The following is a 27,127-nucleotide window of genomic DNA, read 5'->3' as shown; positions in this document are numbered from 1 at the left end:
GTGATGCCCTGCTCCTCACCCCACGCTGGCAGGTTTACAAGGCCCTTTCTCTTGTTTATAGACCAAGAAAGAGGCAAGTATTGAGACGGAATATATGAAGCAACAATATGAAGAAGACCTTCGCAAAATCAAACATCAGACAGAAGAGGAGAAGAAACATCTCAAAGACCAGCTAGTGAAGCGACTGGAAGACTTAGTGAAGAAGCACACGCTAGAAATGAAGTCTGTTCGCTCGTCGGTGGAGGCCGAGAGGAGGAAGCTGCAGAAGGTGGGATCCCCTTCCGTAGGCTCTGTTCAGATTCTTCCTCCTCTCCTCTACCTCCCTCTTTTTCTCTTGTATTTCTTCTTCCCTTCCTCAGACACTTACTGAGCTCCTGCTGTCTGCACATCTCAGTTATTTGACCAAGGGAGTGGAGGGTCTTTGGAGGAGACGGGGACACCCCTAAGGCTGTGAGCAGGTAGGGGCTAGAATCATTGACATGAGGTAGAATTGTATCCTCTGAGCGCTGAACTGAGGGCATTCAAGTCTCCTCAGCAAAACCAGACAGAAATTACATGAAGAAAGCTCTCAGGCCCTAGCCGACTGCCTGAATCCAAATCCCAGCACTGCCACGCCCCAGCGTCGGGAGCCCCGTGAGTTACTGAGCGCCAGCCCCTCAGAGGGAAAGCTGGCTTGACTGAGGTTCCTCATTTATAAAGCAGATGATGTTAATAGCACTTCCTGGAGTAGCTGCGAGGGAGGATTAAATGACGTAATCTGTGTGAAAACACAAAGCATAGTGTGTGCCTGGGGCATAATAGGTAGATGCAGGTGATTAATCAGTGGCTTGCCAATGTGAGAGAAGGTTCTTGCCCTCTGGGTCCTGTTCCAGCTTCCCACCAAGGGGGGCAGCTTTCTGCTGAGGCGGAATTCAGAGCCTCGTCTCCACATGTCTGCTGGGAAAAGCAAGTAACATCTGTGGCGTTTTAGAGAAAGAACGGGGTGTAAATCAGTAATATTATGAACACAGCCTCTTTATCATGCGAAAGCCTGCATTATCAGCTTTGACTCCTTGCTGAAAGATGGTCATATAGCCCTGAGGAATGCAGTGTTGTGCCCTGGTGAGGAGTAGTGGGTACTCCATAAATGGATGTGTTGGGTAAATAAACGAATTCACAAAAGACCCAAACTGGTTGTGGTCTAGGAAGTCGTGATGCATCCACTAGCTGTATGACTTAACCTCTCCAAAACATGATTTCTAAAATAAGGATAAATATTTTGAGGGCTTGTTCTGTGGATTCCTTATGGTATTATATAAAAACTCTTAGTTCAATGCACAGCATGCAGTAAAAATTCAATAAGCGGTGGCTATGATTAGTTACCGTGTGCACAGGGTGACATCACGTGTGTTAATATTGGTTGGTGCCTACTATACTTTTTTTTCTAATTTTTAATTTTTTGGGTGTGCCCACTATAATTTGTAAAGCACTTTATTCTTAGGAACATATTGAATCTTCCAAACAGGATTACAAAATGGGTGTTCATATTTCATTATTTAAAATTTTTTAAATATTTTATTTATTTATTTGAAAGAGCGAGAAAGCACACAGGAGCTGGGGGCGGCACAGAGGGAGAGGGAGAAGCAGACTCCCCGCTGAGCTGGGAGTCATATGTGGGGCTCGATCCCAGGACCCCAGGATCCTGACTGGAGCCAAAGGCAGCCGCTCAATCAACTGAGCCACCAGGCATCCCAACAGGTGTTCGTATTTTAGAGATAAGAAAACAGGCTGAAAGATGTTATGTATCAACTCACACAGACAGGGAGTGCTGGAGCTAGTATAAAAACCTGATAGCCTGAGTCCAGAGCCCATGGTTCCCACCCCTGCGCTGGGCAGGAAGCAGCTGTGTACAAAGCATTTTCCTTCCTCCTCCCGTGAGCTTCGAGGGGTCACACAAATCCAATCCTCAGACAAACAGCTGAACACTCTTTCTATCCAGAGCCACAGTCAGTGGGAAGAACAGTGGCTCTCCCAGAGCGACAGGTTACCCTGGTAACCTATTAGCCAAGCCTGACTCTGACTGTAGAAATCTCATTGCGGCTTTAATCAAGGGGCATGAGTCCATATGGGAAATGAATCACATAGAAATAAATTGTGTTCCCCTCCTGGTTTGGGGTGGGAGTGTGTCCCCCCCCTTTTTAAGGGCCCTTTAGACCATTTACAGGGAATGTAATTATCACTAAGTCTGCCATCGTCCTGTTTTTGTTACATCTGTTCTTTTTTTACTTCTTTTTCTATTCTTCATTTATTGAATTTATTTCTTATAGTTCCTTTTTTAATCTTCACTAATGACTTATTAGCCATTTTTCCTTTTTTTTCCTCTGGGAGGGGTGCTCTTGTGGTTGCTCTAGGATTTACAACATGTGTCTTTAATTTATCACCGCCACTAAATACTATTTTACATCCCGTGTATATATTACTTCACTGTACAAACTTTATAACAATACATCTCCATTTATCCTTTCCTGACCTTTGTGTAGTTGCTGTCATATGTTTTACTTTACACATGTTACAAACTCAACAGTGCATTGCTTTTCTATTTCTTTGAAAAGCCAGTTATTTTTTAGGGAAAAGTTTTAAATGAGAAAAGAAATATTTCTTATATAATTTATATTTTTATATTATAATCTTATAGTTTTCCTTTCCCATTTCCCATTTCTACAGTCTTTGTTGCTTTGGCCTGAAGAATTCCCTTCCACGTTTCTTGTGGTATAAGTCCACTTACAGCAAATTCTCTCTGTTTTTATATATCTGAAAAATGTCTTTATTTTGCCTTTATTTTTGCTAGATGTAGAATACTAAGTTTACAGAGGTTTTTTTTTTTTTTCTTTCAAAAGAAAAAGATGTCATTCAGCACTTTTTGGGTTGCATTTTCTTCTCATGAAAGCTTGGCAGCCCCTCTTATTCCCCCGCATATAATAAGTCTTTTGTTTTCTGACTGCTTTGAGTTTCTCTTTGTCACTGGTTTCCACACCTTGATTATGGTATGCTACGTATGATTTTTTTGTATATATGTTTTTCTGCTTGGGATTCATTGAATGTCCTGATCTGTGAGTTTATAAACACATTGTTTTTCCAGTTTGGAAATTTTAAGGACATTTTCTCCTTGGACCACCACCCCCCCCCCCCCTTCTGATATTGTCCTCCAAGTCCCTGAAGCTCTGGTCATTTATTTTTAGTCTCCTTGTCTCTCTGAGCTTCAGTTTGGAAAGTTTCTCTTCCTGTATCTTCAAGTTCATTCATCTTTTTTTCTTTTTGCGCATCCTACAATTTTTTAAGCCTCTTTGGTTTATTTTTTCATCTCTGAAATTCCATTTGATCCTCCTTTATAATCTCCCCTTTTCTCCTCATTCTGTTTGTTTTCCTTTAAATTCTTGGGTATGTTTGTGATTGTTCTTTTAGCATCCTCATCTGTCATTTGGTTTTTTTCCACCTATGGTTGAGTCTTCTCCTGGTTAAGAGTCCCATTTTCCTGCTTCTTTGGATATTTAGTAATGTTTTAGTGGATGCTGGACATTAAGAGTGTTAACTCTGAAAGACTGCATTTTGTTAGCACCCTTTCTTGAGTGCTGAATTTTGTTTGGGCCAGCAGGTAAATTACTTGTGAATCAGCTTTATCTTTGCCAGACTTATTCTTTTTATTGTTAAAAGATACCATTTTCTAGACTTTTTAAAAACTTTGTTAGGATGAGTTTAGAGTAGCGTTTGCTCTGGTACCACTTTAATATTGAAGTGTGAGCCTTCGTGGGGTCTAATGCCACATGTACTGACTAATACTGGTGTTGCTATGATTGCTGATGGTGACTCTAAGTGACATTTTTTACTTCCTACTCATTGACTCTTGCTGCTACACCACCAACTTTATTATAAATACATTCCAAATAGTAATGTTTCTTCTCAAAACAGGTTAACATATTTTTCTTTAAAAACATGGGGGTGCCTGGGTGGCTCAGTGGATTAAAGCCTCTGCCTTCGGCTCAGGTCATGATCTCAGGGTCCTGGGATCGAGCCCCGCAGCCGACTCTCTGCTCCGCAGGGGGGCCTGCTTCCTCCTCTCTCTCTGCCTGCCTCTCTGCCTACTTGTGATCTCTGTCTGTCAAATAAATAAATAAAATCTATTAAAAAAAATAAATAAAAACATGTAGTTCAGGCGAAGCCGTCAGGTTGGTCACAGTGAGAACCACCTGGTGATTGGCCACATGAGCAAGACCAAGCTGAGAGCCCCCTGGTGATTGGCTGGGGCACAATGATATGCTTAGGAGGCTTTGGATGAACGGTGGCTGTTAGAAACAGTATCCAGGAGCTATGACTGGGGTACTCTTCAGGGTTCCCTGTTCCTGCTAATGGCAGCTTCTCTCCGACTGGTCTTGCCCCATCCTCTCGCCCACACCTTTCAGTCCACTTCATGGATGCTTCTACTTTTCTGCCTCTCTGATATTCTGTGCACCACCAGGACCCAGGTACCCCTGCAGGGCTGGTCAGACAACCCAGTTACCCAGTCCCATTTGGCAGAAAGGTAGGGGGCCCTGGGAATCACAGTTCAATGGACCCTCACGCAGTCGGGCAGAACCCCTCTAGTCCTCTGGGATCATAACCCGACTCAGCACAGGGAAGTCAGTGGCATGTCCTGAGGGTCCCCTGGACATTCTGCTGAGCTGGAGCCTTGTGTCCAGGGTCAGCACAGAAGAAACTAATCCTCTAGACACATGGCGAGGTGGGAGCACACCAATCCCACAGAGCAGAGTAAGACACTCTCCCAGAAATATAGCTAATGGGGACATCTCTGAACCAACTCAGCATGGAGCCAACAAGTACCCAGGATGCTAGGCTGACCAAGAGATGCCCTCCTGGGAGCCCTCCAAAGCAACAAATCACAGGACAGTTGAGACTTCTGGCTGGGCCAACCAAGATCCCTTTGACCAGGAGCCCACTGACCCAGATCATCACTAGACAAAAAAGTCCCCTAGACATCCAGATGATGGGGACTTCTCCAAACCAGCTCAGCTAGGATTAACAAGTCCATAAGACAGTGGGCCCATTAGGCCCCATTCTGCTCCAGCTCACCATAGGGTAAACAAGTTGCCTAGACAGTGCGCCCACCAGGAGTCTTCCAGCTGGCAGCCCTCAACCCAGCAGAACACAGGGCAATTAAGTCCACTCAGACACCAGGTTAACCAGGAGCCCAGTGACCTAGCTCATCACAGGATGAACTAAACCCCCAGATATCCAGTCAACTACAAGTTTTCCAACTCACATCAGTACAAGGAGAACCAGTACCCCAGACCGTGGGCCAATAGGGAGTTCCCTGAACCAAGTTAGCACAGGGCTATGGAGTCCCCCAGACACTGAGCCCACCAGGAGCCCACCAACCCAGTTCAGCACAGGGCAAACTAATCCCCTGGACCCTTGACTGATGACCATCCCTTTGATGAGGTTGAGCCCAAGGTCACCAAGGCCCCTGAATACCTGGCCAATGGGGAATTCTCCAAACCAACTCAGCATAGAGCTAACCAGTCCCCAGGACAGTTTGCTCATTGGGCTCTCTCCTCAGCGGGGAGCCTGCTTCTCCCTTTCCTTCTGCCTGCTGCTCTACCTGCTTGAGCTCTCTCTATCTCCCTGTCAAATGAATAAATAAAATCTTAACCAAAAAAAGATGTTTTCTCTGGTCCTATGATTCACAAGTTTCACAATCACATGCTGGTAGGTCATTCTACCCTTGTTGATCATGAGGGTGTCCTCTCTCCCTCTAGGACATGAACACTTGTTTCATTCCCCAGATTAGGGAAATTCTCAGCTAGGATTTGCTCAACTATATCTTCTAGTCCTCTCTCTCCAACCCCTCAGGGATCCCAATAATTCTGACATTGGAACATTTCATGGCGTCATTTATCTCTCTAATTCTATTTCATGGATCCTAAGCTGTTTCTTCCAGGCCTCCTCCTGATCCTTCTTTTCTATCAGTTTATCTTCTAGATCACTAATTCAATCTTCTGCCTCATTTACCCAGCTGTTAGAGTATCTAGATTAGATTGGATCTCATTGATAGCATTTTTAAGTTCTGCCAGATCAGTTCTCACTTCTGCCCTTATGTTGCCGCTAATGGGTTTCTCCAACCTAGCCATTGTCTGCATAACTGTTATCCTGAATTCTATTTCCAACATCTCACTTATGTCCATATCCATTAGTTCTGTGGCAGAGGTCACAGTCTCTTAATTTTTTCTCTCTTGGGGGGTTATTCCTCCTAGTTATTCTGGTGAGAGGTGGTTGAGGGGATGTATAGCTGAAAATATCAACCGCAATCCAGGCAAGGTTCACCCTCTCTACTGATGATCCTCTGCCCCTGTAGAGATTCAGAAGTGTATAATCTTACATCTCAGGCTGATTTCATGGGTGTTCAGAGTGCTCTGGTAGATATCCAGTTCAATTCAGGGGACTGGTTAAAATAGGGTCTCCTACTTCTCTACCATCTTACCTCCCTCTCTAAAAATAATTATTTGAAAATAAATAATCCCTGGGTGATCACAGTGTGTACACTGGAATTGCAGACACCACCATGCCTCATGTGTCACTGTATTCTCCAGATGGTGGGTGAGGTTCACCATGGCTCTTCACGGCGAGCTGCTGCTGAGCATAGCCTGCTCATCCCTGTCAAATACTTTCACACAATTTGACTCCTCTAGACCTCAAAGCCAGCCTCTGAGGTGGGTACCATCCTGATAATAAAAAGAGAAGTAGAAAATCCTCACACAGATAATTCTGCAGAGACCATCTCTGGTCCAAGTTCTCACAGCCAGTTTATGGCAAAACCTGGGTTTGGACCCTGAAGTTACAGCTATAAACTATGGCCACAGCAGCAGGTACTTCTCAGTTGCAGACTCCTTGCCTTCGAAGAGAACACATGAGGTGAAGACCAGGGTGGAGAAGGCCAGAGTGGAAGAGCATTCCCTATCTCTGGGGGAGGTGGTGTGGGGTGAGGGCGGTAGATAGAGACTGGAGAGGGGCAGCATGGTGGGCTTCATGCTCTGAGCCAAGGAAGCAAGGATTTGCAGGGAGAGATGTGGGATTCACTCTGGCTGCTCTAGCTGTGGGGCTGGATGCAGGTAACATGGCAGAGCAGGAGACAGGTGGGAACAGGTGCATCTGGGAAACTGGAGGTTGTCTGTGGGCCTGGAGGGAGGTGGCCACTTCCAAGAGGCAGAGCTGAGAATTGGTGATGAATTGAATGGTGGGGTGTGAGGAGGGAGAAGAAATCCCAGGTTCCAGGCTGGGCCCCTCCAGCTCCAGGGGCAGTCGGGTAGGAGTTCAAGGGAGGGATGGATCCCAGTGAGCTGGGGCCCATCTGCAGCTCTAGCCAAGGTGAACGTGGAGAGCCTGAAGTTGAGGCCCCTGTGGGGTGTTCAAGTCAATGTGTTCCTAGCAACTGAGTGTAAACTAAGGAGAGTTGTGAAGAAGCTGGATGTGGGAGTGGGTACAGGGTGAACTTGACAGGGATTTGGGTGAGAGAGAGGGAAGTTTATACTTCCCTCAAAAGCCATTTTGAGGATCATTGATTGTAGGAGCCAGCAGGGAGAGTGGTAGAGTTCAGGTATCTGGGACTTGAGGAGCGAGTAGGTCACTTCCATGATCCAACATTGAGAACATCCTCTGCTCAGCTGCTCAGACCCAGCTCACATGTCCCTTAGACATAGCAGGTCCCCAGACATAGCAGCTTCCTGGAGATGAAGGGGCTAGGACAGCACTTTGGGGGTGTGATCTACAGCTGCTCACCCCTTCTGAGTCCCTAATTCCTTCATCTGTAAAATGCAGACAACTCAGGTAGGGGTGGAGGTCAGAGGGTGAGTGGGAGGCAGGAAATGGCAGATTGGGGAGTGGATCTGCAGAATCAGGGGGACAGATGGGAGTCCTGAGGAGGATGGGAGGGAAAGAGGGCTGGAGGGTTCACTGTGAGCTGGCTCCTTATCCTGGCTTTTTCCTTCCTGAAGGCAAAGCATCAGTTCTAGGAGGAGGACACTCTGGGTGCTGCCTCTGCCCCACACCTGTCCTTCTCTGCTCTGTTGGTCCTGGACTACCTCAGCCCAGCACCTGCCCAGCCACAGCCTAGCACTAGACCCCTCCTTCCTCCTCCACCACTGCCTGGCACCCACAGGATGGGGTCACTGGACCCACAGGGAAGCCTTGAGCTCCAGAGAGCCAGGGTGGAAAGGCTAGCTTTAGGGAGCTATTTTGGGACATGCTGACAGGTATGGCATTAGGATGGATAGATTGATTGATTGATTTATAGATCCAAAGGTAGCTGCAGGTAGTACAGAAAGGTCCCTTCATTAAGGTACCTATCATCCATTTTACCCCGCTGGTAACATAACTGCAAAACAGTGTTAACACTGACATGGGCATGATGTGCCTGTCTGGTTCCATTGTTGTATTGTGTCCATTCACATAAGCAACAGCACAACCCAGGTGCAGAGCTGCTCTGTCAGCACGAAGATTTCCCTCATGTACCCACCTTTGGCCCCATGATTCCTGCCTGTGACTACTGCCAATCTGTTCTACATCTTGAGAGTTTTGTTCTCTTGAGAACATTACATGAGCAAAAACCTACAGCAGTGACCTTTTGAGGATGGTTGGGTTTCTTTTGGTTTTCCCTCAGCATAAGGCCCCTGAGATCCATCCAATTTGTGTGCCTCAATAGTTCTTTCTTCTTTATTGCTGAGATGGATTCCATGTTATGGACATACTACAGTTTGTTCACCTGTTCACCTTTGGGGGACATTTTGGTTGTTTCCAGTCTTAAGGCTATTAAATATAAACATGCAGTGAACATTTGTGCACAGTGTTTTGTGTGAACTTAATTTTTCATTCTCTGGGGTAAGTGTCCAGGAGCATGATTCCTGTGTTGTAGTATTTATGTTTAGCTTTTGAAGAACCTATCAAACTATCTTACGAGAGCAAATGTAGCATTTACGTTCCCACTAGTAAAGTAATGAATGAGAGATCCACATTCTTTCCAGTATTTGATGTTTTCACCATTTATTTTAACAAGCTATCTTAATGGGTAGGTAGTAATATAAAGGTTTTCATATGCATTTCTTTAATGGCTAGTGTTGTTGAATATCTTTTCGTGTACTTATTTGCCATCTGCATACTCTTTTTGGTGAAATGTCTGTTCATGTCTTTTGCCCATTTTCTACTTGGATAGTTGTGGGTTTTTTTTTCCTGTTGAGTTCTGAGAGATCTTTATATAGTCTAGATACACATTTTTGTCAGATATGTGGTTTGCAAATATGTTCTCCTCTTCTGTAGCTTCTCTTTTCATTCTCCTAACAGGATCTTTAATAGGGTAAAAGTTTTTACTTTTAAAAAAAAAAGACTTATTTATTATTGGTGGGGAGGGGCAAAAGAAGAAGGAGAGAGAGAATCTCAAGTAGACTCTATGTTGAGCACAGAGCCTTATCCCACGACCATGAGATCATGACCTAAACTGAAACCAAGAGTCAGATGCTTAACCAGCTGCACCACCAGGTACCCCAAAGTTTTTATGTTTGATAAAATCAAGTTTATTAAATGTTTTCTTTTATGGATCATGCTTTTAGTACCACATCTAAGAACTCACTAAGCTGTATGGACTTAAACAATATATATTAATTTTTTCACAGTTCTGGTGGCTAGAGGTCCATCATCAGGCTGACAGTATGGTCAGTTTCTGTGAAGGGCTCTCTTCCTAGCTTGCAAACAGCTACCTTTTCACTGTGTGCTCACATGACCTCTCCTTTGGGCATGTGCGTGGAGAGAGGGCAAGAGCTCTCTAGTGTCTTTTATAAGGATGCTCACCCCTTCATAAAAGTCCCACCCCCATGACCTAATCTCAACTTAATTACCTGTAGAGGCCCCACCTCCAAGTGCATGGGGATATAGGACTACAAGATGGAAATTTGGGAAGGACACAATTTAGACTGTAACATGTGTGTGGATTTCTTTAGGTTTATCCTGTTCAGTTTTTGCTCAGTTTCTTGAATTTTTAGGTTTATATCTTTTGCCAATTTGGGAGATTATCATCCATTTTTTAAAAGATTCTATTTATTTATTTGTCAGAGGGAGAGCAAGAGAGAGCACAAGCAGCAGGGGCAGCAGGCAGAGGGAGAGGCAGGCTCCCCACTGAGAGAGGAGACTGATGCGGGATTTGATCCCAGGACCCTGAGACCATGCATGACGTGAGCCGAAGGCAGAAGCTTAACCAACTGAGCTGCCCAGGCATCCCCAGTTTTTTCTTGAAATGCTCTTTAACTACCACTTTTTTTTCTTTTCTTGTTCTTGGATTCCAGTCACACAAATGTTAAGAGTTTTTGCTACATTTTTCACAGGTTCTATTCTTTTTTCTTTTTCCTTTTTCTTTTTTTCTGGTCATTTTATCTCTGTTGTTCAGATGAGGTAATTTCTATTGTTCTGTCTTCAAGTTTACGATTCTCCTCTAGACCTCTCTCCACTATGCTACATTGAGCCTATTTACTGTGTTTTTAAATTTTCAGTTATTTTATTTTTTCAGGTTTTTTAAAAAAGATTTTATTTATTTATTTGACAGAGGTAGAGACAGCAAGAGAGGGAACACAAGCAAGGGGAGTGGGAGAGGGAGAAGCAGGCTTCCTGCTGAACAGCGAGCCCAATGCAGGGCTCGATCCCAGGACCCTGGGACCATGACCTGAACTGAAGGCAGACACTTAACCGACTGAGCCACCCAGGCACCCCGTATTTTTTCAGTTCTTAATTTTCAACTTATTTCTTCTGTTATTTGCTGAGACTTACTATTTTTCTTTTGTTTCAAGCATGTTTATGATTGCTTCTTGAAGCATTATTATGATGGCTACTTTAACATTCATCAGGAAATCCCAAAACCTGAGTCACCTCAGTATTAGGGGTCTTTGGATTGTCTAACTTGCTTAAGATGACATTTTCTTGGTCCTATGTATGATGACTGTTCTTAATTATATCTTGGATATTTGGGGTGTTATGTTGATACTCGGAATCTTCTTAAATCTGGTATGTCAGTGGGTGGTGGGCCTACAGAAGTGTGACTGGCAAGTACAGCCCCAGCTGTGCCCAAACCAGAAGGAGCAAATCAAAGCCTGGCCAGAACTATAACTGCTCAGCCTGACCAGACATGATTGGGAAATTAGAGGACAGACTGTTTGGAAAGTCACATCATCATGGCATTCTTCCCTGCAGACAGCAATTAGGGCACATGACAACTGAAACCATGTTGTTTGCTGAATTTATTCCCAAGGATGGATGAGAACTTTGTAGTGACCAAAACTCTGAGTGGGAGTGAGGAGTCTTCAGAAAATGTCTGCTTCTGTGTGTTAAGCACATTTGAGAAATTTAGTGGATGCTGGTGGAAATCAATAGAGATGTGCTTACTAGGATGGTTGGTATTGATGTTGGACTTGCTCAAAATTTACATCAAAGTAGCCCTGTCTTAATTGTGTTGTCAACCTAGGCCTCATCCGCCCAATACCACTCCCCAACCCCCAGAGGGAGCCTAGGCCAAGATTCAAGCCCTGAGGATGGATGGACTGGCTCTGCCAATGGGGTGGTGCCCTGCACTGACATGAGACGGGACACACATTCCTGTTCCTACCCACTCCCCACTCCCCACAATTTCCTGCTTGGGAATGACTTCTGCCCTCATTCCTATCACCAAAGTGTAGTTATAGGGGAAGAAAAGCCTGATGGTCAGCACAACTGGAAACCCCAAAGGTCAGTCTCTCCTTCCTTCATGTCAGCCTGGGGTCCTCCCACATCCACCTGGACATTCCCTCAGGGACGTGGACCCTTGCTAGTGACTCTAGGACCAGGGGTCTCAAGGAGGGTTCCTTCCTTGGTTCCTTCCAGGACCATCCCGAGGCCTGACCCAGCTGTGAGCCTCAAGTACCTGCCTCCCGACAGGTTCCCTCCTGCTTAGATTAGCAGTGCTTCTCCCCTGGCACTGAAGAACCCAGATGACACAGAACTACTGCAATAATTTGATTTTTCACATCACCCCCAACTAGGCAGAATGAGGGGAGTATCCTCTTGCTTCCCAAAGCAGGGATCAGTCATTTCAACCCAAATCAGTCTAGACCCAGAATGCCTGCCAATATGCCCCGTCATGTCTGGCCCCACAGACGGAGGAGTTCATTCACTCAGAGGTAATGAAAATGTATCTTTGGGAAATTCTTTTGCCAAAAATAATCCTGAAAATTTTCCTGCACAGAAGTGGGTTTTTTTTGAAAGCGATGGCCTCAACCATGCTCTCAAAGTCAGGCATTTCAGTTCCACAGAAGAAAACTGAAGATGAGCACACCCCGTTCATGCCATGCTCCTCAGTGTGCAGGACTGGACTACAAAGTGGGGGGCTGGGCAGGAGGAGTGGCTTGGGTGCAGCGGCAGAGATGCCCTGGGCTGACCCACAGGAAACAGATTCTGCAGCTGTCACAGGACAGTTAGCCGGAAGGGAGCCTGGCTGCACAGCACTTGTAGAAACCTTTGTAGACATGTTCCCCACTGTGAAAAATGAAAGAAACACTCTGGGACAGTGGTGCGCAAATCCACGGAGAGGTTCACCCCGAATCCCCATCAGCAAGTGGCCCTATTCTCCTACTTACTCATGCCCCAAACCCAAATGTCCTCCTGAACCCCCCCCCCCCCCAGAATGCATGTCACCTGGGCTGTGCACCCTGGCTGTTCTCCGGAACTCCCTGTTCAGAATGCCTGAACACCTGGCTGCTGTTCTCCACAACCACACCCAACCCAACACTGACCAGGGAGCCTGAACAACGGCTAAGCATATCCGCTGTGTCCTGCCAGGCCTTGTTTGGACTTATGGTTTCCCGGACACATTCTTCTCCACCCGACACTGGGAAGCCTCCGAAGGCTTTGTGTCAGCCCCTCCTTTGCTTGACACCAGGGTGCTCCTCTCCATCTCTATGCTCCTTGGCCCCCTAGTAATCCCCCTGAGAATACCCACAGAAAAAGTCTTCTCCCACTAAATAGCCCATTGCCCAGCCCAGTCCATCCATCCCTTGAACTCACACAATGGTCCCCGTAGGCTTTTAAAGCCATTGTGATTGCTTCACTTGACTGTGATCCATCCTTTAGAAAGTGACCTTGTAGGCACAGGTCCTGAACCCCTCAGTCTAGTTGGTGTCCCATCGTTATTTTGTACTGATGAATGCACTGTTCTTTAGGGCAGGTCATGTTTAAAGAAACACTTAATCTAGTGCTATCCAGTATGGAGTAAGATTTGAACAAAAGCTATTCCTCTACGGGCTCCACATTGATCCCCAAATGTTTATTCAGCATCTGTACCTCAAAGTGTTGTGCTCGTGAGCAGGTCAGGACACTCCCCTGGACCCAGTGTGGGCCTTCTCTGTTGTTGGGTGAACCACACATTGAATCCAAATGGAGACAAGTTCTTGGGGCAGAGGGAGCCTCAGGACAAAAAGACCACAGGTGTCAGGTGTCATGAAGCCCTAGTTCCCAGAGGCCTACAGTCACATATGGCAGGTGCCTTCTAGCCTCTGGGAGCTTCACACAGACATGGAGCAGGCACCTATCCTACCTGCCTTCTAGCCCAGCTCCTCAGGCCACCAGGGCTGGTGGGGCGAGGTGGCTGTCTCTGCATGTCCTTCTTGCTGGTTCTCTGTGCTGCCACTTAGCATCTGCATTTCAGCCCCCTGCAGCCTCCGTTAGTAATTTTTAATTGGATGCTGGACATTAAGAATGTTCACTTGTTGAGAGTATAGATTTTTTAAAAGAGTTTTTATTTATTTACTTGATAGAGCACACACAAGCAAGGGGAGCAGCAAACAGAGGGATTTCAAACAGTAATTTTTCTTCTTGGAAAAAAAATGTTAGCATGTTTTGTTTTCCTTTTTTTTTAAGATGTATTTATTTACTTTAGAAAAAGAGAATGAAACAGTGTGTGAGTGAGGGGAGGGGCAAAGGGAGAGGGAGAGAAAATCTCAAGCAGACTCCACCCTGAGCATGGAACCCAACCTGGGGCTTGATCTCAGGATCATGAGATCATGACCTGAGCTGAAAACAAAATCCAGTGCTTAATGGGCTGAGCCACCAAGGTGCCCCAACGTGTTTTCCTTTAAAGCACCAATTGAAATCTGTGGTAATTTTCTGTTGTTGCTCATTTGTTGTTCTCTTTCATGTGCCTTTTTATTCTCTCTCTCTTTTTTTAAAAGTTTATTTATTTAAGTGAACTCTACACCCAACATGGGCCTCAAACTCCATGTGTTTATTTTTTAAATTACCTGTAATTGTAGACAATCTAGACAAAGAAGCAGAAAGTAGGTGTGAGTCCTACTTCTACCTTGTGGGCTTTCTTCCCCATGAAATAGATGCAGTAAAGCTTTTTCCCTGAGTACTATGAAAGTTCGGAAGAACAGTTTCTGGAAATGCTCTGTGACTTCTGTAAATTAAAGGCCCATGCAACCCTGTTCCAGGTATGGAATGGGATGCTGCAATTTTTAGATCTGAAAGTACTAGTCTCCTCTTCCCTCATGTTCATATCCTTGTAGTTGTGCTTTTTCTCTTTGCTTAGCTAGGAGAGTGTTCGAATTTCCTGTTGAAATCCTCGGGGTCACTTCGGACTGAACTAGATATGGGCATGCTTTCCTCCCAATCTGTGTTCTCGAGGCAACCCAAAACTGTTCTTCTTCCGACAGAAAACTACATTATTCTGCAGCTAAAATGAAGCTTCCTGATGCCAAAAATCACTAATGAAATCAGCTCTTTCCACCTGTGGGGACATTTTTTTTTTACTTTAGGTCCATTTGTCAAGGCAACAGCTGAAGCTGTGATTGATTACAAGGACCCTGGGAAGTTAAGCTGTGTAAAATTAGAAATAGCCCTTGCTTTCTGCTAGGAATCTTTCTCCCAAGTGTCTACACTATCATGACAGTGAGCACATTTTGACAGAGTTAATGAGTGTCTTTACTGCAAGGCATGTTTAACAAAACTTTTATTCAACAAAAGCTTCAGTGACTAAGAAGCTAATCGATGAAATAAAAAATCAGAATTTTTCTTTGTTTCTGATGGTTCTTGGGGCAAAAGGATAATTTATATATTGTTTTTAACAAATGAATTCTCCAAACACCAAGCCCTGCAAAAGGGATCATAGATTTATTGAAGAAATGATACCGTGCTAATTGTCCACCTCATGTGACCTTACAATCTAAGTGCATGCTTCTTTTCTTCTATATGACTGACCCCAGGGCAGTCACTTAGCCCCACAGAACTTGGCCCCATAGAAAATGTACAGGTGTCCTCCAGGTGATCAGTAGCAATATCTCTTTAGCTGCTCAAGTCAGAAACCCAGGAGTCAGACAGGACTTCTTTGTGTGTCACGCTCAATCAGTCATCAGACCCATTCATCAACTTCTTTGATGGCCCTGGAATATGTCCAGTTCCCTCTGTCCTTGGTGGTAGCATACTGGTCTGGTCACCCACCATTTCTTGCTGGACCATGCGATGATCTCCTTACTGGTCTCCCTGTGTCCCCTGTCCCCACATCCTTGAATCCAGTCTCCATTCCAGGGGGATCTTCTGAAAACTCAACCTTGGTTTCAAACTCTCCCAAGGCCCCCTATCATCTTCATGGTGTAGTTCAAATTCCTTCATGTGGTTTTTAAGACACTATGTGGTTGGACTCCTATTTGTCTCCCTTGCTTCATCCCACACCAGACCCCTGTTCAGTTCTGCCCTCCAGCTGTTTAAGTCACCATTCATTCCATATCCTTTCCCTTCTTGGTCTTAATGTCTCTCTCTCCCTTGAGAGGCATCACTCCCTCCCAACTCCCAAATTCACTTGTCTCATTTTGTCTAGTTTTTACTGATCCTACCTTAGCATAGCTGTCACTACATTTCATTGTAATCACCTATTTCCTACTTGCTTTCCCCCCTGGGGAATGCTGTTCACTATTATATACAGTTGTATGTCAGAGTCAACTTGTACTGACTCCTGAGAAGCACTTATCACATCTTTTCCCAACTCTCTATTCAGGGACATCATGGTAGTAACTTGAAGTGAGCCACAGTAGGTGTACTTATACCAGGAAAGTCAACAAATGCTGCAAATCAATTTGATCGATCGATTGTTTGATTGATTGGAAGCCAATAGTATAACATTTACCAGCACACAGTGACTGTACCCCTGGTCCCTTCAATACTTAGCATATAACAGATATTCAGTTAATATTGGTTGGTTGAATGAATGAACGACAGGTTTCCATTTAACCCCAAGTCATTGCCCATCACACAAGCCATGCCCCCCACATTCCCATATGTCAGCTCAAGTGCACATCACTCCTTGGAAACAGAACAAGGCTCCAGTTCCTGAAGACTGGACTTCCAGCTCCTTCACCCTGCTTTGGGGAGCATCGGGAGCCCGCCCATGGGACCTCGCTCAGCTTTGCTGTTGCAGAGGTAGGAAGACCTTTCAGTCAGGCATTTGTACTGGATACCACAGTTCCCTTACGTTGGCAGGGAGGAAGTATACAGCCAAGCAGTCAACCTTCCTCAGTTTAAATCTTGGCTTCGCCACCTACTGGCCACATGAACTGGGGCAAGTCATTTAACCTCTTTAAGCTTCATTTCTTTTTTCTTTTTTTTTTTTTTTATTTTTATTTATTTCTTTAAATTTCTTTTCAGTGTTCCAGAATTTATTGTTTATGCACCACCCCAGTGCTCCATGCAATATGTGCCCTCCATAATACCCACCAGGCTTACCCAACCTCCTAACCCCTCCCCTCCAAAACCTTCAGTTAGTTCCTCAGAGTCCATAGTCTCTCATGGTTTGTCTCTCCCTCGATTTCCCCCAACTCACTTCTCCTCTCCATCTCCCCGTGTCCTCCATGTTATTCCTTATGCTCCACAAATAAGTGAAACCATATGATAATTGACTCTCTCTGCTTGACTTATTTCACTCACCATAATCTCTTCCAGTGCCGTCCATGTTGATACAAAAGTTGGGTATTCGTCCTTTCTGATGGAGGCATAATACTCCATAGTATATATGGACCATGTCTTCCTTATCCATTTGTCCGTTGAAGGGCATCTTGGTTCTTTCCACAGTTTGGCGACTGTGGCCATTGCTGCTATGAACATTGGGATACATATGGCCCTTCTTTTCACTACATCTGTATCTTTGTGGTAAATACCCAGTAGTGCAATTGCAGGATCATAGGGAAGCTCTATTTTTAATTTCTTAAGGAATCTCCACACTGTTTTCCAAAGTGGCTGCACCAACTTGCATTCCCACCAACAGTGTAGGAGGATTCACCTTTCTCCACATCCTCTCCAACACATTATTTACTGTCTTGTTAATTTTGGCCATTCTAACTGGTATAAGGTGGTATCTCAGTGTGGTTTTGATTTGAATCTCCCTGATGGCTAGTGATGATAAACGTATTTTCATGTGTCTGATAGCCATTTTATGTCTTCATTGGAGAAGTGTCTGTTCATGTCTTCTGCCCATTTTTTGACATGATTATCTGTTTTGTGTATTTTGAGTTTAAGGAGTTCTTTATAGATCCTGGATATCAGCCCTTTGTCTGTGTTGTCATTTGCGAATATCTTCTCCCATTCTATGGGTTGCCTCTTTGTTTCATTGACTGTTTCTTTTGCTGTGCAGAAGCTTTTGATCTTGATGAAGTCCCAAAAATTATTTTCACTTTTGTTTCCTTTGCCTCTGGAGACATATCTTGAAGGAAGTTGCTGTGGCTGATGTCAAAGAGGTTACTGCCTATGTTCTCCTCTAGGATTCTGATGGATTCCTGCCTCACGTTGAGGTCTTTTATCCATTTCGAGTTTATCTTTGTATATGGTATAAGAGAATGGTTGAGTTTCATTCTTCTACACATAGCTGTCCAATTTTCCCAGCACTATTTATTGAAGAGACTGTCTTTTTTCCACTGTATATTTTTTCCTGCTTTGTTAGAGATTGGTTGACCATAAAGTTGAGGGTCCATATCTGGGCTCTCTACTCTGTTCCACTGGTCTAAAGGAACTTCAACAGCAGTACCCAGTTGATAGTGTTTTCGTAATGATCAGAATGAGTGTTTGTGGAAAGGACCTGGCAAACGGTAGGCACTCAGTAAATGTCAGCTGCTATTACTAGGTCCATCTGCTTGCAGCGCAAAGGTTGGTAATCATTGACAGCATGGAAGAACTGAGCCCCAGGTAATGCTCAGATACTATGACCTCAACTTCAGAAATGCAGGCGTGTCCCCGGGCTCTCTGTTCTTGAATCTCTCCTATTTTCCTTTATATTCTCTAGCTTTTTTCATTCAAATATATGGCTTAATACCTTCTGTAGGCTGATGACTCACAAATGCACACCAGCAATCCAGAACTTTCCCCCAGACCCATGTGTCCACCTGCACACTGGACATCTAACAGAGGTCTCAAACTCAACATATCCCCAACGAGCTCCTCCTACTTTCTGCAAACCTGCTTCTTCTTCTGTCTTCCTCCTTTTTGTTAATGGTGCACCGTCCTCCCCCTGCTCAGGTTGGAAACCTTGGTGTTGTCCTTGACAGCAGGCCTTCACAGTCCACACTGAGAAAACATCTGAAAACATTCTATACTCATTGCCAGACACACTGTTGCCTCAGTCCAGCCCCCTTCAGCTCCCACCTGGGTTACTGCTGCAGCCTCCTCACTGGCCCACCTGCTGCCCCCCCCACCCCATCCCCCCTCCAGCCTGTCCTCAAGACTGAAGCCAAATGACCTTATTAAAGCTGAATATTGCCACTCCACTTTCCAGCTGTTGGTTGGCCTTCATCTTTTCTGTCTTTACCAACGTCTGAGGCTTTCTGTGGTTTCTCCCATGTCCTCTAGCCCCTCCCCCACCCCCTCTCTCTTGGTCACTCCACTCCAACCACAGAGCCCTTCTCTCCATCCTTAGAACATGCCAGGGCCTGCACAGGTCCAGGAGTACACACACCAAGACATCTCATTGGCTAGGCTCCTTACTTAACAACACAGGCCTTTACTCCAGAGTCACTTTCTCCCAAGGATTTCTCTGGCCAAACTATGTGAACTGAACGCAACCCCCTCAATCTTCCATAGCCCTCTTTCCTGCTTTGTTATTTGTCCTCAGCACTTGTCACCATGCAACATAGCATCTACTAAGTCGTGCCTATTGACTTTGCTGCCAATTTTATGCCAATGTGAGCTCCTAGCAGGTAGATATTTTGTCTGTTCTTATCTCTAGCTCTGAGAACAGTGCTTGGCACATGATAGGTCTCAATAAGTATTTGTCGAATAAATGAGCTGTTATGTACTTACAAGGCCAGCTAAGAGGAACAGGATGTTTCATCTGCTCCTCTAGATATCCTCTAGACAGATAAAAGGTTCCTCCCCAAACAGACTAGATTGGAAATGTTAGACATCTATCAGAATAATAGTTGTACTCATTATTTATCCATCCCTCACCCAGCCAGAACTGTGCTAGGCTTGGAAGGAACGCAATGAGTCACAGAGAGGGTAGGAAATGTACTCAAGATCACACAGCTAAAAGGCTGTGCCATCCACATCATCCCCAGAATGTTCCTCTGTCTGGATCTTCTGTGTGAGGCAGTCAAGCTGGGGTGAGGAACCGTGGAGGAAGAAGCTCTGTGAGCCCTGTCATTTTTTTTTTTTTAAAGATTTTATTTATTTGACAGACCGAGATCACAAGTAGGCAGAGAGGCAGGCAGAGAGAGAGGAAGGGAAGCAGGCTCCCTGCTGAGCAGAGAGCCCGACGCGGGGCTCGATCCCAGGACCCTGGGATCATGACCTGAGCCGAAGGCAGAGGCTTTAACCCACTGAGCCACCCAAGCGCCCCATGCCCTGTCATTTTGACTGAAGTATGGAAGCTGTTGAGAAAACCAGAGGAAAATTTTACTCTGATTTTAATATTTCCCTGCATCTGAGAATGTAGTTGTATTTTTGATTTATGGAACACCGAGAATTGTGTCAGTAACGAGCATTCTCTTTTCTCATTTGACACTGTGAAACTTACACCCAGATGTCTACTATGTACCCCCTGCCAGTATAGATCAGATTTGGGGTATGATCTTAACATTTGTTTTCTTTTGAATTTCTTGTGTATTTCTTTTCTCTCCCTCAAATATTTTATTTATTTATTTGAGAGAGGAAGAGAGAAAGGACCAGTGGAGGAGAAGGGCAGAGGGGGAGGGAGAGAATCTCAAATGGATTCTGCGCTGAGCATGGAGCCCCACATGGGCTCCATCTCACGACCCTGAGGTCACGACCTGAGCTGAAACCGAGTTGGATGGCCAACCAACCAGGCCACTCAGGCACCCCATTGTTTATTTCTAATTTGTGTTTTCTTAAAATATTTTATGACTATTGTAGGCTTCTTTTTTTTAACTTGGAAGTAGAATTCAATAATTTTGCAGTTATTTCCTTTAAGTAATATTAAAAGCTAAGATTCAGAAGTATATCAGTGCCAGGAATGAAGTAATTGTTTTTATAAAATGCTGCTGACTCTGGATTTATTCATTCCAGTGACTTTTTAAAATTAATTAAGCTATCATTTTTAAAAAATTTTAATTCCAGTGTAGTTAATATACAGTGTTGTGTTAGTTCCCGTTGTATAATATAGTGATTCAGCAATTCTCTGTATTACTTAATGCTCACTGGAAGTGTACTCTTTAATCCCCATCACTTGGTTTACCCATTCCCCCCAACCACCTCCCCTCTGGTAACCATCTGTTCGTTCTCTATAGTTAAGGGTCTGTTTTTTTGCAAAATGAAATCAGAGAGGGAGACAAACCATAAGAGACTTAATCTCAGGAAACAAACTGAGGGTTGCTGGAGGGAAGGGGGGATGGTAGCTGGGTAATGGACATTGGGGAGGGTCTGTGCTATGGTGGGCGCTGTGAATTGTGTTAAGACTGATGGATCACAGAACTGTACCCCTGAAACAAATAATGCATTATATACTAATTTTAAAAAGAGTCTGTTTTTTGGTTTGTCTCTTTTATTTTCTCTGTGTATTTGTTTTTTTAAATTCCACATATGAGTGAAATCATATGGTATTTGTCTTTCTAACTCTGATTTATTTCACTTAACATTATATTCTCTAGATCCATCCATATTGCTGCAAATGGAAAGATTTCATCCTTTTTTATGGTTGAGAAATATTCCTCTGTGTGTGTGTGTGTGTGTGTACCACATCTTTATCCATTCCTCTGTCAATGGACACAGGCTGCTTTCCTTAATCTAGCTCTTTTAAATAATGTTGCAATAAACATAGGGCTGCATGTATCTCTTTGAATAGGTGTTTTGTATTCTTTGGGTAAACACCCAGTAGTAGAATTACTAGATCATATGTAATTCTACTTTTAATTTTTTGAGGATCTCCGTACTGTTTTTCACAGTGGCTGCACCAGTTTGCATTGCCACCAACAGTATAAAGGGTTCACTTTTATCTACATCCTCATCAACACTTGTTGTTTCTTTTTTTTTAAGATTATTTTTATTTATTTATTTATTTGACAGACAGAGATCACAAGTAGGCAGAGAGGCAGGCAGAGAGAAAGAGAGAAGAGAAAGCAGTCTCCCTGCTGAGCAGAGAACCTGATGCGGGGCTCTATCCCAAGACCTTGAGATCATGACCTGAGCCGAAGGCAGAGGCTTTAACCCACTGAGCCACCCAGGTGCCCCAACACTTGTTGTTTTTTGTGTTTTTGATTTTAGCCATTCTGACAGGTGTGAGGTGATATCTCATTGTGGTTTTGATTTTCATTTTTTTCATTTCCCTGATGATAAGAGATGTTGAGCATAGGTCATCTGGATGTCTTCTTTGGAGAAATGTCTGTTCAAGTCTTCTGCTCATTTTAAAATGTATTATTTTTTGGTGTTGTATGTTCTTTTTTGTTTTTAAGATTTCATTTCTAAGTAATCTTTACACCCAATGTGGGGCTCGAACCTACAACCCCAAGATTAAGAGTAACATGCTCTATGACTGAACCAGCCAGGCACCCTGAGTTCTATGTTCTTTATATATAATTTTGAACACTAACCCTCTATTAAATGTGTCATTTGTATCTTCTCCTACTCAGTAGGTAGTCTTTTAGTTTTGTTGATTATTTCCTTTGCCATGTAGAAGCTTTTCATTTTGATGTAATCCCAGTAGTTTATTTTTGCTTTTATTTCCCTTGCCTCAGGAGCCATATCTAGAAAAACATTGCTATGGTTGATGTCAGAGAAATGACTGCCTGTCTTCTCTCCTAGGTTGTTTATGGTTCAGGTCTCACATATAGGTATTTAATCCATTTTGGGTTTATTTTGTGTATGGTGTAAGAAAGTAGCCCAGTTTCATTCTTTTGCATATAGCTGTCCAGCTTTCCTAGCACCATTTGTTGAAGTGACAGTCTTTCTTCCTTGCATATTCTTGCCTCTTTTGCCAAGAGGCATATAAACATGGGTTTATTTCTGGGCTTTCTGTTCTGTTCTATTGATCTATGTGTTTGTGTGGCAGTACCATACTGTTTTGAGTATTATAGCTTTTTAGTAACTCTTGAAATGTGGGATTGTGATACCTCTAGTTTTATTCTTCTTTGTCAAGATTACTTTGGCTATTTTAGGGTCTTTCGTGGTTCCAAACAAATATTAGGATTATTTGTCCCAGGTCTGTGAAAAATGCTATTGGTATTTTGACAGGGGTTGCGTTAAATTTATAGATTGCTTTGGGGAGTATGGACATTATAACAGTATTTGTTCTCCCCATCCATGAGAATGAACTATCTTTCCATTTGTTTGTGTTTTTTTAATATCTTTCATGATTGTTTTATAGTTTTCAGAGTACAGGTCTATCATCTCCTTGATAAAGTTTATTCGTAGGTATTTTACTTTTTGGTGCAATTGTAAATGGGATTGTTTTCTTAATTTCTCTTCCTGCTGCCTCATTATTAGTGCATAGAAAGGCAATGGATTTCTGTAGATTAATTTTGTATCCTGCAACCTTTATTGTAAGCTTCTTTGAAGTCCTTTGGGATAAGGCAGGGTGTGAATATGTACATGTGCTGTCCATGCATTCATGTCTTGTGTGGATAACTCTTCTAATCACCATTTAGGAAGTAGAAGCACAGTTGGAGGAAGTGAAGAAGAAGTCAGAAAATGAAATCAAGCAGCTGGAAGAAGAGAAAGCAGCCCTAAATGTGAAGCTCCAGAATTCCCTGCTCGAGGTAAATCTCAAATTAATTCAGTGCTTGGGAGTGATGGGTCTGGGTGGGAGTCTTGGCTAACTGAGATGCCAGGAAGCACAGAAAACTGGCCCGACTTCTGTACGTTCAGCATCCTTGGAAGAAAGGAAAGGACTTTGGCCTGACAAGAAATCTGTCTCTTGGGGCATAAATTTAGCTGTGAGTAACAGAGAGCCTGATTTATGGAGGCTTAACAAAGAGGCGTTTAATGTCTCACATAAAAGGAGGCAGTAGGCTGCTAGGGTGGATTCTGTGGCTAAATGACATCAGATCTGGTATATCTGAGATTCCCACAGTCTCTCCTCCTCCTGGGCTGGGTCCTCACTTTCCTGGGTATTAGATGCTTTTGCCTTCATGGGCTCCTTCCTCCATTGAAAAAAAATATATCAAAAATTGTATTTTATGACCACATTGATATAAAGATTAATATAGCCAAACTGTATTTTTACCACCTGACTTTAAAAGAAATTCAAACATTGTTGTGGCCCCTAAAAGTTTTGTAGTACCTAGGTCCTGTGCCTGTTGCATCTAAGGGGAAAGTCAGCTCAGATTCCCTCAGGCTTGGAAAATGAGTGTCACCACCCTCTTGTCAGGTCCAAATTTACACCAGGAAATGGGGCATGGGAGAGGTGATGACCAGGCCTGCCCACTTCATCAGGAAACCACCTCTGTGAACAGAGGGCTCCACTGACTCCTCCTCCCATCGGTCATATCTGTGTCACCGGGCCAGTCTGGGGAGGCACAGAGGAGGCAGGCAAGGGAGAAAGGAGTAGAGAGCGCCTGTAGACCAGCTGAACATCACATTTGCTCTGTGAGCGCACCTGTCCAGACCACCCAGAGACCAAGGTCAAAGTATAAAAGACCTGTTGACCATGTTCTGGGGGGACCTCGTGGGAGGGACTGGAAACAGGCTTTACTCTTGGCTCATTAGACCCCCCAAAATGTGAAGGGGTTTCCTTATTTCCCCTGTCCTCTCTCACATCTTCCAGATGAGCCCTGAGTCCATGCTCCCCTCAGGAGTCCATGAAATTGGTTCCTCAGCCCTGACTGAGTGCCACAACCTCCTAGGGAAGCTTTTAAGCATCTAGAAGCCGTGTGCAAAACAGTATCGATTGTTTAGCAATGCGTAGTGGAGTCCAGTCTGGAGACACGCCTGAGAATGACAGAAGGAAACCTGAACTGCAGGTTTTTTCTAGAAGGGAGAGAAGGTGGTGGATCAGGGAGACACTCAGGGGCTGCAGCTGTATTTGTGATATGTTGTCTCTTTGGCTGTGTGAGACGCATGTACACATTACGGTTTTCTCCAACCTCTTTTTCTATGTCACAAGTTATCATGTTTCTAAAAGCTGAGCCTGCCATACCTCAGACTTGATATACTAGGGGCGCAGGAGGAGCGGCCCCGGCGGCAAGGCTCTGCTCCAGAGGCTTCTGTTCCGCCTCAGCCCAAGGTGGCAGCAAGGTGAAGACATCCATTTCTTTCTTCCTCCTCTCTCCTTCTCTGTCAAGTCGTACGGTCAGTTTTCACATTGGCTCTGGACTATGCTGCTCTGCAGAGCTTAGGGAGAGCTTCCCATATCTGTGTGGGACCAGCCCAGTCATGCTTCTGACATGGGACGCTGGGGTCCCCCTGCCGACTGTTTCTCTCAATGCCGTGGAGAGCTCCTCTCTAAAAATGACAACAGTGAATTTTCCTGAGTGTTTCCTTTACTTAAGGTGCTGTCTAAGCAGTTTACGTGTATTAGCTTCTAATCCTCAGTACCACCATACAATGTAGGTACTAGGATTATCCCTGGTTTACAGATGAGTAAACTGAGGCTCAGAAGTTAAATCACTTCCTCAAATCCACACGGGTAATGACTAGCAGGTCTAGGATTCAAACCCAGGTAATGGGGCTCTGAAGACCCCACTCTTAACCATGACGCTAATACTCCCTGTAGCACGGTGTGCCGCGCGTTTGATGACAAGGATCATTCAGGACCTGAGTATCTGCAGATGGCTGGCCTGACCCAGAGGCTGATCACAACGAAGCACCTCAGGCCTGCTCTTCATCCTCCATTTCTTCCACCACCGCTTACCAAAGCTAGAAATGGGCCTGACCTCCTCCATCTTCACCTGGAGTCCCCGCCCCTGCCCCATCATCACATCCAATCAGTTGTCAGGTCCTGTGGGTCCTATCACTAAGGGCTCCAATCCTCTCCTCTCCCTTTATCAGACCCCCAGGATGGCTTGCTAGACTCTGTTTTTCTTTACCTCTCTCAGATGTTACACAAACAATTGCATAGGACTCCCATTTGGATATTTTGTAAGCCTTAGCAAAATGCAGTATAAATAGTTTCATGATCGTCTTTTGTGATGTTGCCTAGAGTCTATCAAGAGCGTTGGCCTATATCTCCCTGCCTCCACATTCTCCCTGAGTCAGCTAATTCCAGAACTAGCCTTCTAAAACCCAATCCGCTTAAGACCCCACTCCTCCTTCCCCCAAATCTTTAATTTCCATATTTTTCATAATTGGGGCCCAGCCCAACCCACCACCACTCTTGCCCAGGACTCACTTTCCTCCCACCCACTCCTGCATGCCAGGTCCCCGACATGGAACTTTCCTCGTCCTCATGCACATCCTACCTTCCCTCTGCCATTGCACCTGCTACTCCTGTCTCCTGGAATGTCGCTTGTCACCCTTGCCACTGACGGACTCCTATTCATCCTTCAGTGCCCCTGAAGTGCCCCAGACTTCCCTGGGCAGAGTTTTTTGCTGTAAATTCTTTGCAGTAGTATGTATCTCATAGTAGTTGTTGTGAGGATTAAACAACTTTATACTGCAAAATTCTTAGGTCTGTGCCTGGCACAGAGAAACACACCATTCATGGTACTATTATCATTTTGTCTCCTGAATGTTTCTGTGATGATAACCATTTACCTGCTGCCTTCTCCACAAGATGAGAGCTCCTGGAAGGCCTGGGCTGTATTTTATTCTCTTACCATTTTGCTCTCACTCTGTCTTTCTTCCTTACCTCCTCATACCTGGCATGGGGCCCAAGGAGGGTTAGGTTTCCTACCAAGATTTGTTAGCAAACCTGAGTTTTCTTTTTGGTTATTTGTCTTGTTCTTCTCAGAGTCTAGAGCAGAGAAACCAGCCTGTTTAATCGATATTCTACAATTAGCTGGCTAATCATCATCATCATAATTAGGACTGTACACTTGAGTAGTACCTCCTAGCCACTCTTTCTTTTGTATAATTCTTAAATATTATTCATTTTCTTTACCAACTAGCTTTTTAAAAAAAAAGAAAAGGAGTGATCTTCCAGGAATGGTGTGAAAGCCAAGGAAAACCACCTTACAGCTCCCATATAGGTGTATTTATGGCCATAATTTAAAGGGAAGTATAGAGTACTCTACCCCTGCCAGGCTCATCTTTTCTAGAAAGATGAAACAACCAGCCAATTAGAAGTGGCCTTTCCAGAAACACGTTTAGAAGCTGTCTAATGGGGCACTGTCCCCAGAACTGATTGACCCTGGAGAATGGTTTCCCAGATTAATGACCCCATCAGGAGATGGGGCTCCATATCATTACCAAGTGTTTGTTTTCTTCTGTTTTAGGTTTTGAGACTGGAAGAATTTATCCAACAGAATAAGGTATGTCCTGGAAAAGGCAAAGAAAGGCCCCAAGAACTGGATTGCCAACAGTGCAGCATTTTAGAGACCCAGGTAACCTCTGGTTTTTTCCTGCTTTAATTAAGGATATATCCCTTCTCTCAGCACTTCATCGTCCCTAATGACACATGCTGGTGTTAATGGGTTCTTTTATCTCCCCGCTCAGAGCTGCCAAAATG

General features: G+C 44.3%; 1 protein-coding gene across 1 annotated transcript in view; it reads left to right on the top strand.

The window, feature by feature from the left end:
* FAM184B (family with sequence similarity 184 member B) overlaps positions 1-27,127 on the top strand; it is a 159,430-nt gene that overhangs the window by 79,853 nt on the left and 52,450 nt on the right. Inside the window, exons 5-7 of the mRNA XM_080796825.1 lie at positions 62-268; positions 23,169-23,279; positions 26,895-27,002. Coding sequence (XP_080652951.1) covers positions 62-268; positions 23,169-23,279; positions 26,895-27,002 — 426 coding nt within the window. The remainder of the gene's footprint in view (positions 1-61; positions 269-23,168; positions 23,280-26,894; positions 27,003-27,127) is intronic.

Source organism: Martes martes (genome assembly GCF_963455335.1).
Source record: "Martes martes genome assembly, chromosome: 2".
NCBI classification, from domain to species: Eukaryota; Metazoa; Chordata; class Mammalia; order Carnivora; family Mustelidae; genus Martes; species Martes martes.
Note: the sequence above shows the minus strand (reverse complement) of the source record. Positions and strands in the feature narration are given on the sequence as shown.